The 12,447-nt window shown below is 35.0% G+C and overlaps 1 protein-coding gene across 1 annotated transcript in view; it reads right to left on the reverse strand.

The window, feature by feature from the left end:
- Positions 1–11,739, reverse strand: part of RIC1 (RIC1 partner of RAB6A GEF complex) — a 39,290-nt gene extending 27,551 nt beyond the window's left edge. Inside the window, exons 1-4 of the mRNA XM_075067250.1 lie at positions 11,637–11,739; positions 5,121–5,209; positions 3,327–3,471; positions 2,721–2,769 (exon numbers count right to left, since the gene is read on the reverse strand). Of these exons, the coding sequence (XP_074923351.1) occupies positions 2,721–2,769; positions 3,327–3,471; positions 5,121–5,166 (240 nt within the window). The 5' untranslated portion in view covers positions 5,167–5,209; positions 11,637–11,739. The remainder of the gene's footprint in view (positions 1–2,720; positions 2,770–3,326; positions 3,472–5,120; positions 5,210–11,636) is intronic.
- Between the last annotated feature and the right edge of the window lie 708 nt (positions 11,740–12,447).

The raw sequence follows: 12,447 nt of genomic DNA on the forward strand, positions 1-12,447 counted from the left end.
AACATAAAATAAATAAATAAATAAATATCATTTGATTGATTTAGATCGTCAGAAAAACAAAACATACAGGAACTCCCTTTATACAGATCACCCAGGGTCTTGGGCCAGCCATAAGACTGGCAGAGAACTCCCATAGCTTGCAGTTTTCAAGTCAGCAGCTCCAGTTGATATAGCATAGCTACTCCTGGCAGGGAAAACACTTTAGTGCCCAGTTTAAATTCTTCTCTATGCAAAAGCTAGACAATATAGAATTTGGAAAAAAAAGATTAAAGCACCCATAAATTATAACTTTTAGAGGAAGTATGTGGGTGAATGATCTGTTAAACTTATTCCTGTGATATATGAATATATAATTCATAAAGTAATTTTATTTTGTATACAGTATTAGTTGTAACAGATCGAGTCTTTCAAAAGCACTAAAAGCATTTCTAGAAAAGTAAATATTAAAAAATGGCACTGCAACAGGCAACTGAAAAGCGGACAGCATAGGAACGTACCATGACTCAAAGTCAATAACTGGACAGTCACCACCACCATTTGATTGCTGTTTTGTTTTTTGTTTTTTTGTTAAAAGTAAACCTTCATATAGATCCATCTATCAATCTTTATGATAAAGCATACATAACGTAGTCAGTGATTAACGTCTGCAGAGCAATCTTTCTTTGTTGTTTCTAGGCTCGTGTTAAATTTCTCAACCTGAATGCCGCATTAATGCTAGTTATTTGCATTTAAAATACATGCAGACTTCAAATGTTCTGCAGGAGACAGTAGACACGCTATATAGACGACTGGACATTTTCATTGCCCAAATTAATTAGTAAACATGTGCCTGGACAGAAGGCACATCACACCAATCAGCCAATGGAAGATCTCCCATTATCTGTAGTAACAAAGGAACAGTTGGTTGGCAGTGCCAAGAGCTGCTGTGGTTTCACTGCAGAGATGGTCCAGCAGGTTTTTTCATGCGCTCAGTGGCTTTAACATTAAGCAGTTGGGGTTTTCTTCCATGTGTCATGCGAGGAAGCACAAACCCTAGACTGGAAATCTGTTACAGGTAGATACTTTTGGAGAAACAAATGTTTATCTTCACTTTAACTACTCTCAAACTCTGAAATACTTTTTTAAAAAATGGGCACCTTAGCAACAATGGTACCAATATTAAAATTAACAAAGTATCTCTTGCATAAGCATCCCACTTATTTAACAATATTAAAATTAACAAAGTATCTCTTGCATAAGCATCCCACTTAGCTTAACCATTAGTCTGCAAAAATCTGTCTTAGGACCATACTGACCCATTGCTCTGAATGGCATCTTAGGCACCAGTTATGTTAGGTCCTTTTGAAGCAATGCATTTCCAAGATGTACCATTATGAATTCTAAAATATATATATGTGATATGATCTTTGTCAGGGGATTATCACCTCCATTGGCAGGGGATGGACTCAGACATGGAAAAGATCTATACATCTAAGTTCTATATTCCTATTAGTAATCTGTAGTTAGAACTTCAAAGGACAAGTATATATGTAACATTTGCTAAACAAAACAAATTAAAGAAGTTTACAGGTTAAAGGCTTCATACCCAAAAAATCCTGTTTAGCCCACTGGTTTAAATCCCTAATAAAACACCATAAAACTAACGGTAAAATCCTGCCCACCTCCCACAGAATCAATGACAACTCTCATTGACTTCAGGATTTTATTGTAGACTTTCAGAAAACCCAACTAGTATGTCATCTCCTCCTAACACTATATAGACATTTATACCATTTTGTGATGTCTGCACATATCCCATGACCAACTCAGTTGCAGGGATGGCATTTTTATGAATTTTCAATGGGCAATTTTCATCCTTATGGTGCTGGTCTCCTCTCTAGGACTCCCATTTTATGGGTGGAAATGAGGTAGAGAGAGGTTAAGTGACTTGCCCATGATCCCACATGGCAGACCAGGGAAGTGAACCCATGTCTCCCATGTCCCAGGCCTGCGCCTCAGCCACAAGTCATCCTCCTCCCCAACCATTCTGTGGTACATATTCCAAAGCTAGTTACAAAATGGAATATGAATTTTGATGGTGTTAAGACTCTAAGCATAACTCAATACTTCAGTTAAATTGTACAAGATGTTCCACAGTTAGTGGAGAGGAGCCTTGCTATTTCATCAGCTCTTTTCTTTTTACAAACATTTGACTCAGACTTACAGAATTTCAGACCAATTCACAATACAGATACATCAAGAATTGTTTTAACTGCTCTATAGTTTTAATTTCTGTTTGCGTTAAAACAAAAGGTCACCAAACAGTTTTGTAAAGAGTTTTAAGGGAAAAATTAAAGTTATAGCCATGAAGTTTTCAGTCTCAAGGTATTCTGAGGTAGAGAGGCTTATTTATTGTTCCAAGTTGCATGAAATAGAAAAGTTAAGCCAGAGAGCTCATCTAGTTATCTTACTCATCCTTAATTAAGAGTCATACCAAAATAAAGCCTTACCTTTATGGTTAAGCATGCATACCAACACACGCCCAGTAATTACTTTAAGACAAATGGAACAGCTGTGTGGTTTTTTGTTGTTTGTTGTTAAACACAAAACGAAACAGTATAGCTACTTATCAAATTTACTGAAAAAACAGTGTAGGTTACCTGAATTTTTTTCTAATAAAAAGTATATAAATGAGACTCAACTAGACTTCTTACTGTGTTGCTATTTACAATTGTACTTACCATAGAGCTGATTTTTAGAGGATCTTTTTTGGTACCATCAGACCGATAACTAAAATAGAACACAATAAGTTTGACTTGAAACTAAACTGATTCACAGTAAAAAATAAATAAATAAATAAATAAATAAAAATCTTGCTATGTAAGCATTGTCTTAGTATTTATATTTTTACTCAAGGCTCAAGCCATACCGTCTATTTGATTCATGCTACTGCTTACACGCAATGCCACTGCCACTTGTTTGTAATGCAAGAGCTCTCTAAGTTCTTGTTTTTGGTTACACTGGATGCTCTTAAAATGTAGCATGCCATTTACAGAAGTAAAGGGGACGTTAATATTTTCCTTATAGTTTTTCTTTAGGGTGATGAGCTTTGCTGGCCACAAAGACTACCTCAAAAAAGGCAGTATTGTTATTTTCAAACCTTCCTCCTTGCTTAAACTGGGTCAGTGTTTTCTGGTCTCTAGGAAAGCACAAAATAGCTTGAGGAAATCTAAAACTACTAATCAATATTTAAAGAATTGTCCAGTGATTGAGAAGTCAAATACGAAAGAATGCAGAGATTCTTTTTTAAGGTACATCCTTCTTGTAACTAGCTGATATTTACTCACGCAAAATCTCCTCCCAAAGTACAGATAAGCTGGGCACCAAAAACACTCCATAAGGACAAGCCTCCACATTCCCAGGTAACCATAACAACACAGTTATCAGGAGACCACCTCATCAGTTTTACAGGTCCTGTTTTGTTCCAAATATCTGTTAACAAAACACACAGGAAAACATACATGAAAAGCTTCAAAATAATGATTTAGCTGCTTTTACCATGTTATCCACACAGTTTTGTATTAAAAACAAGAATGTTTTGTTATTTTTCTGATTTGCTGAGTTAGAATCCTTTTCGGCTTCACAAATGTCAAAAAGGAATGAAAAAGATGATATAAACAACAAATATGAATTCTTCCTCAAGATTTGATCGAAATCATGGGAATTCTCTATTGAAATATATGAGGGGTGGAAGTACACCTACTCAAAAGGGAATATATTTATAATTCCCTACATTCTGAAAAGAATATCTTGGAAAGCTAAGACTTTACAGCTGCCCTTAGGCATCTTTAGCTTATACAATCAGCACTTAACTCATTAGATCATCCTTGGTCCCCACTGACCTTGGCAGCATTACAAGGTTCATATCTTCACATGGATGACATGTTCTTGAAACATTTGTACTAGAACCAGTAAAAATCATAAGGCATGCATGATACCTCTTCAACTATCCCTCCCCACCAGGTCCGATCATATTTATTATGCCTACTGTGAGGAAAATTACTGTCTCTAACGTTCAAGGAGCATCACAGAGCAGTAAACTAAAGTGCACTGGATTCCTGGAGCACTTTTTGCTAGAATTTGGGAGATCCTGCAAGGTTTTCTATAGAACTACACAGAAATATGAATTGTCTTAAGTCCACTATGCAAATTCTTACCACTTGATTTACTCACTACACATTTTGACTAAGAATACTTCATGTCCCTCTTACAATATATCAGAGTAGCAATGGAAAAGAGGATTTTGTTCTGCATTTACATCAAAGGAGAAAGAGGGAAGGGAAATCTGAATCTTGTATTCGAAGTCAACATCCAAATACAGCGGTCAAGCAAGACTAGAGTTTGGTATTGTTCAGGTTGTGTATTATCTAGTCAGTGCACCTTGTGCTGTTGTACAGGCTATGCATATGGAGGAATTAAGGAAGATCTAAAAACAGAAGGTAACTTTTCTACTACAATTAGACCAATGTTATTTCTCACTTGGCCAGCAGAGGGACTTAAAACCTAATAAGAAAGTAATGTGTAAAATACCAAGATTTACACCTTTTAAAAGGAAAATACTAAAGCATTCCTATCTAAATCTTACTAAAGTAAGCTATTAAATAAAGAGATCCACACCTCATTTGCAAACTTTTGACTTATTTCACAAGACAACTATATCCAAATCAGTCAATTAAAAGCACCCAGGAGACCAACATAAGCACACACACGTAAAAGCATACTAATAAAACAAACTTGTTGCCATAAATAACCAACATGTTTACTAGCATTGGATAGTATATGCAATATTCTTTAATTCCTGAAAAATGCAATAGTATGTGGATTCAAAAAATGCAAGCACAAAATGAGGTTTTTTTCAAATCACTGTGACAAAAATCAATGTTCTATTTTAAATTGTGTGTATTTGGAAATCATAGCATAAAGATAGTTACAATTATTAACAAATATTACGTTGTGTTTTCAGAATATTTACAAGAAACATCATGACATTCACACAATTTTACATGTTCCATAAAATCAGCATGATCTTCATAAAACACAACTGCAAACTCTGGTAAGAAAGTTAGCATACATGAACTCACCAGGATATTGTTTTGGTGTCAGCTCCAACTTATGAGACAACTGCATGGCTCCCGTGGAGTTATCTATTGTATAAACTTGCACAGAGCCACTGGAAGAGATGACACACATTTTATGCTCAAACACACACTTTTAAAAACCTAAGTAACTCTTACAACATGTAAAAACTGATATTTAGATTGTATAAAAGGGACCCTCAATTCACAAAAGTGCCTGACTCATAATTCATAAACACCAATGTATTTAAAAGCAGATAAAAGAGGCAGTTTCAAGTTTACACCATATTTAACAGGTTAAATTCTTATCATAAAGCAGAAATTATACAATTAAACATGAGAGATTTTTAAATTGCTATTAAACTAGTAAAATATTCATGTTTGTTAATACTAAAAGTTCTTAATATTTAGGATTAAAATGTTTCTTGCAGATTGGAGAATGATATGCTCCATCAGTCAACATTTAAAACATGAAATGTAGGACTCAAGACAGATTTATGAAACTACCACTGCACTGAATACTATTTGGATCAATGAAAACATTCTCTACATTGTAAATGTTTACATGGATTGCAAGTTCATAATAATCCCCATGGAAGATCTTTTGATTTGATGCCAGAAGTCTGTTTTGTACTACCCAGTGGCATATAAAGTGTTACAGAAATATCGAGTTTGCTTAGCTGAGAACTAACAACAGCCTGACAGGGATAAGAAAAAGATGCTTTATTTTGCAGAAAAAAGGAGAGCCTTGTACTTTAGTATAAAGACCTTGCGTGTTAACATTTGACTGGTAGGTGTCAAACTTTGCGGTTTTGTGATTTGTTTAGTAAAAACTGGTTTGAAGCAAGTTTCTGCTTTGAGACAGAAGAAAAGAGATAGTTAAAAAGTTCAGGTTACTGGATACTTGAGGCTTCTGCTTCCCACTACTGGCTGCTTGTAAGCTATTAAGGGGGGCTACCAGTAACTTTTACAGTCTTTCCTTCAGGCCTGACAATCTGGCCCAGATTGTCAGGCCAGTTATGTAATTTACGATTAAGCTGAAGAGACAGGTACTGGGTTTTCTTACGGACAGCAGAGCCTTTGGTTACAGTATTACACAGACATTTTGCATATTGCATTACTACTTAAACAATACATAGGAAAAACAGAAAGAAAATAATTTATTTAACGATTGTACGGAAGAGGCCAGTAAATTATGACCCAAGGTCTGGGAGAAGGTTTTTAAAACTAAAGGTGTGATTAAGAGACACAGCATGGAAAACAACAGCAGCATTTTGTTTATACATAGGTTATTTTGATATTTTCTTTTTCTTTTTTTTATTTAAGAGACACTAGTTTATTTACATATTTATATAAGGTTAGAACAACTTTTTCCATAGTTCTTTTTCACTTGCCTCACACAGTCCTTGCTTCTACCAATTTTGCGTTATTAGGGTTACAGCTAGCCTAACTTTGGCTAACAAAGACTGTTATGCATTAAGATTTTTTTATAAATTTTAGTTAGTTTTTTTATTTTTATATTTTTTTGGATTTTTAGTATAACAGTTTTAAATTTTTATTTGCATTAAGCTATGGGTTTTAGATTTTATATTAGATGTTTTCACTTTAGGGGTTTTCACTGGATGTAATGACAATGCATGATTAGCATGGACATGAAAGGTATCACTATTATTATGTTTTTTATAACATAATTTTAAGCTAACAAACAATGTTTTTATAGCAATACTATGATGGGGTTGTTGTACAGTTTTAATTATAAAGCACCATATATTATATTTAGTACATAAAACAGATACTTTATACACTGTATAAAAGGTGTACTTTTTAACTTGATATCTATTTTGAAGCATGTGAATTTGCCTTTGTATTTTAGAGATTTTTTGAGCCTCTGGTAACAATGAAAGCAAATTTTGAAATTGATTAGATATTAAGTTGGTCCAATTAAAGGGCATTTGGAAACTTAGGGCTACTTGCAAAATTTTATTTGCAGGCCAATAAACAATACGATTGCCTGCAGTGGTAATGAGATGAAAATGTATATTCTGCAATGTGGTGGTTTTAACATACACACAGCTATTAGCTTGAAAAAGTAAGTATTTTGTTAGGATAGTTTTTTTTGTTTTTTACCCTTCCAGCAAATGTTGTTATGAACAGTGACAACTTTTTTTGGCTTTAGTTTATGGATATACTGAAGCTGTAAGGGTTTTAACAGCCAAAATGCTTTTTGATTTTTGATTTTCATTTAAAATGTTAGATATTATTTTAGGGGCACTGATTATAAATTAGTTTGGTATACCAGGTGTTTTAATTTTTTAGATGTTATAGTGAATAATTTAGTTTTACATGCATCCTCCCCATGGACCCATCAGGATTCGGTATGTGGGAGTCCACACACCCCTAACCCATCCAAATGCTTGGAAGGAGCATTGTGAATGTCCACACTTCCACTTAGAAAGTGTTTAAATATGTTTTTATGACCACAGATCAGATGGTACTTTTGATGTGTCTGTAAGGGCAGTGGGCCAAGTCTGGTGCTTAAAAAGATTACTTTGAATGGCCATTAGCTGGTTATTTAGGAAATTCTGAATTTTTAAACATACTAGATTTTACTGCAATGCCTTTTTAGCCTTAGTGATATTTAATACTATTTTTTTTTGGTGTAGTACTGTATTATGTTTGTTTTAATTATTTTTAGGTACTTTTAAGAGGCATTAACATTAAAAGCATAGGAGAGATGTACTGCAATAAGATACAGGTTATATTATATTAAAACCATTCCAGTAATTAATAAGTAAAATTTCCAGTGGCAGAAATTCAGTTAGGGAGAGCAATACCTGCTGAAGGATTTATTTAGAACACAGGGCACAGCCTGCAGAATAAACCCCAAAATTTAATTAATACCACATTCCTAAGCAGGGTCCCACAATTTTTTCTGCAGTATATAATTTTTTTTTTTTTTTTTTTTTTTTTTTAGAACTCAGGGTTAGTTTTAGTTTTTAAATTAGGAATTTTTTGACGGCAATTTAGTGATAGTGGTCTTCTTTTTTATAAACAGTTGTGGTTTAGCATTTGCAGGGGGGAAGTTACCAGCACATTACCCTGTAATGAGTTGATTTTTAGAAAAGTTTAAGGCACAGTAGTCTATTATGGAACAAGGGAGAGGTTACGAGCACTTAACGTTGGTTTTTTTTTTTGTTTTTTTTTTTTTTTTTTTTGCGTTCAGGAAAGGCACAAAGGAGAAATCAGGCATTACAGTAGGAGAATCCTCTCGGAGGTGGACGGGGTCTTTTTTTTTTAAAGTTGGAGAATTAGGGTCAAGGAAGTCAGTTTTTGGATACTCCCAGCGGTGTTGTAGTCAGCAGGGACTAATAAGGGCTTTTTAGCATAAGCCAAGAGCAGGTGCTTTAAATTGGTGAATCTTTACATAGATTTAGTTTTCTGGTCCAAGGAGTTGGCAGGGCAGGTGCTAGGGTCTTTTTGGGTAGTGCTTTTTTACTTGTGAGAAAAGAAACCTAACACATTTTTATAATGCCTGCAGTGTTGCAGATCTCATAGCTGTTGGCACATTTAAGCCCCCCTTTTTTGGTGTTAGCCCAATAAGTCTAACGGTGACAGTGTCGCCTGAATGAGTCAGGTGTCCTACTTAGCCGAGCATATTAGCTGCTTGTTTTTTTAGGTTAGATTTTTGTTTTTGTGGGGGTTTTATTGGCTTTTTTTTTAATTTACAAAGGAAACTTAACACTTTTTTAAAAAAAAGTTGAACACAAACATTGTATTATACAGTACAATTTATATTAATGTATCACATATATACCTTTTACTAAAAATTTAATTACAGAGCTGGACAACAAGCAGGACAAGCACCCCATTTTGAGGATTCACTTAACACAACTTTAGGTCCAAAAGCCCTTTTACTATCTTAGCCCTCTGCAGAAAATGCTGAGTAGCCAGAAGGGATTCCATGGGTACAAATGGGCAGTGGTTAACTTTCATGTCCTTTTGGCTTCCAAGACTGTGGTATGCAATTTAATGTAATCTTCGTTTAATTAAGAAGATTTGGCCAATGAAATGCTTTTTGTTAACTTAAGAGCAAATGTATGACTTTAGTATATTTTGATTTATTTAAACACTTTGTATTTAGGTGACAAAAACAAGCTCCCATGGGAAGAGCTTTTAATTTGTTGCCAAAGCGTTTTGTACTTACCCGTGCATATAAAAGGCTTATTATCAACAAATAAAAATAAAGTTGATCCATAAAAAGGAGAAGAAACTAAATCAAGAAGACAAAAGATTAATTAAACATATGCCAAAGCAGATCCAGATAACGAAAGACCTAAAACCATCAGAGGCTAAATTCTTACAATTTGCTCTGAAAATCGGCTACCCCTACTGCACGCGTTTTAACCCACGAGAAGAACTGAAAATGATGGAAGGGCAAAACTAGAGTAGTTTAGTATCCAGAGAGTTTTTGATATTTTCAACTTTTCAGGGTAAAAGGTCCCAACCACTCTAGCGCAAATTTGCTACATACTGGGCTTCTCTCACTTATCATCAACTCAGAACAAAGTATTCTTAATAGGGCTGTAATGTGTGTTCCATCACGTGTTAGCCCTATGATTTTAAAAACGCACATCTTATCCATACCAAATCCTGCACCTGCTAGTTGAAGACGCTGCTCCTGAAGCTATTTTAAAGATTTTAAAAATTGGAAATGAAAGTCGAACGTAAAGGAGTTTCAAATCAGAGAACAATTGCTATTTACTGGCAGTTGACCCTCTCCTCACATTTCATACTTTTTTTTTTTTAAATTGTTCTGCATTAACTTAAGCAAGAAGGAAAGGAAAATAGAACAAATGGTTTACAATGATAGAAAAACTACAGGAGTTGTAACCCTTTATTTTAAACAGCATTGTTTAAATAACTGATAAAAAAGCTAAAACAAGGAGTTCAAGAATATGAAACAAGTGCATACGGTTCATACTTGGAGTGTGTGTAGACAGCTACATGTACCCTAACGTTCCATAGCTGCACCGCTCACAGTTTTACTCTGTGGTAGTGCCACTAAACGGAAATAAGGTAATTTATAAGTTAGCATGTAAAATGTGAAACTATATCTAAAAAAACCCAAAAAACTAGAAGCAAGAACCACATTAGTGAGAGTCATTCCTTCGATCAAAGAAGTTGCCAGTTGGAATATAATCCTCTTCTGCTCTTCATATGGTGACTTCTCAATGATCATGTTTACTGGAGAAAGATAGCACATCACGACAACTGTACTGAAACTCATATCCTTATCATATGTAAAATGAGCACGGTGGTAGTCTCAGATGCTGCATCAGCTAATAGATCAGATAATTAAATAAGATTCGATAGAAGGATGGTACAATTATACTTTTCATGGTGTTTTTCAAGTTGGAGGAACAAAATCAATGAAAATGAATCGATGGACGTTAAATAAAATTGAGAAAGTCCCCTCTAAACGTGCTCTTAGACACATTTATTACATTGGATAGTCTGTTTTCAAGGGTTTTAGAAGTAGAGCAGGGGCTCTTCATACACAATAAATCAGGTGGAGAAATTCCTAAATAGCTTTCATTTGTATTGTCCATTGTTAAGTATACAAGGCAGTCTCCCATACTTATGTGCCTTAATTTTAGTATCCATAATTAACCTTAAGAAAGTGATTCTAGCAACTCTTACTGAAACCTTCTAAAAACTGTAGAAGATATAAAGGTAAAAGAACAAAAACAAAACAGGTATTCAGTCATTAAATAAAAGAAAAAAAATCTCATCCAAGAAATAAACGGGACTATTTTTAATCTTCAAAAGTGTATGTGGTAAAAAATGTTTGCTTCTAAGATGGCAGGGAGAAAGCAATAACACAGTGGCAACTCAGTTAGTAAAACATGCATGCGACATTCACGAAATCTCAATGGAAGCTCTGATGAGACTACACAACTGCAGGACCACGATTACTTGCTGAAGAACAGAGTGTAGGAAACAGAGAGGAGAAGTGGGCGGGAATCAAATGTGAACAAAGAATCCAATTTAAACGATTTATCACAGGTAGCAGAGGTACATGTAAGGAAATATCATAACCAGTGAGTAGATTGCCATATAGCTCTGTATCAAGCTGGAGGTAGTATTTATGGTTGAGATATATCTTTGTTAATATGCAGCCCTGGTGCTGACCGGTCAGCAATGCTGCTGCAGCTTAATTTTTATTATAGAAAAATTAGCAAAAATACTTCACTTTGTAGACACTCGGTCGTTATTATACTGTAAATTCTAACTGACATTTTGTACTACATTCTATTAAGGCCTAGATCAGCAGCAAGAAAAGTTCTACCTACAATGGACACTCTATTCAAGTTAGTTTACGGAATTACGGACATACATCAACTTTGTACTCTTTAACGAGGTCAGTGCGGTGAAATATAGGAAACTGTGTCTATGTTTCATTAAAAAACAGGACGCCTCAAAACCTTTCCATCAACCTTTAGAGTAGATATAATTAACTACTTTGGCAAATCCAAGGCATTAATCTGTATTTGTTTATTTACTGCCGAACAAAAAAAGGCGAAGTTCCATCACAAACATCTTGGCCAATCACACCGCAACGGAGCTGCGTTGCAAGGGGGGAGAAAAACAAAAGGGAGCTTCAAGAGATGTATTTACGTAGCACATTAAGCATCTAAGTGGCCCAAATCTGCATCCTCCAATATTGGTCTCCACTGAATCACAGATGTGACAAATGACGCGATAGAAGACACGCTGGGTTTGGCTGAACAGAGAGGATGCCTCTGCTGGGGGCCCAGAGGAACTAGAACGAAAAATTAAGTCGTTCTCTTTTTTTCAGAAGGAGAATTGGATGCGTCCAGATAAGTCTCTTTTACATGGTATGATCATAGTAGCTGCTGCTAGCTTGAACAGAAAAGACATATCTGTCTTTTGTCCTTTGAAAATTGAGCAACAAGAAAGAGGGAATTCTACCCGACTTGAGCACATATATTTTTGGTACATTTTTAAAATGTTTGCTCCTGACCCGCATTGACGCGTGAATTTGGAGAAGGCCTTGAGACACTCAGAAAATGAGGAATGGTGTCACATAGTAGATCCAAGAATGCAGAGGCTCTATTACTTTTACTTCAACAGGCTCTTAGTAAATAGATCACAACTTACACTGCGAAAGCCCAGATATATCTTGTTTAGACATGATATGTCTACAAAGTTTGTTTTGTAGAATTACAGCGAATAGACAAATTATGAAAACCATTTTAACAAGCGGTACGTTTGCCTCAACAAACTGACATCTTTCTCATCCACTTTTGTA

The sequence above is a fragment of the Chelonoidis abingdonii genome, chromosome 6 (genome assembly GCF_003597395.2).
Source record: "Chelonoidis abingdonii isolate Lonesome George chromosome 6, CheloAbing_2.0, whole genome shotgun sequence".
Taxonomy (NCBI): Eukaryota; Metazoa; Chordata; order Testudines; family Testudinidae; genus Chelonoidis; species Chelonoidis abingdonii.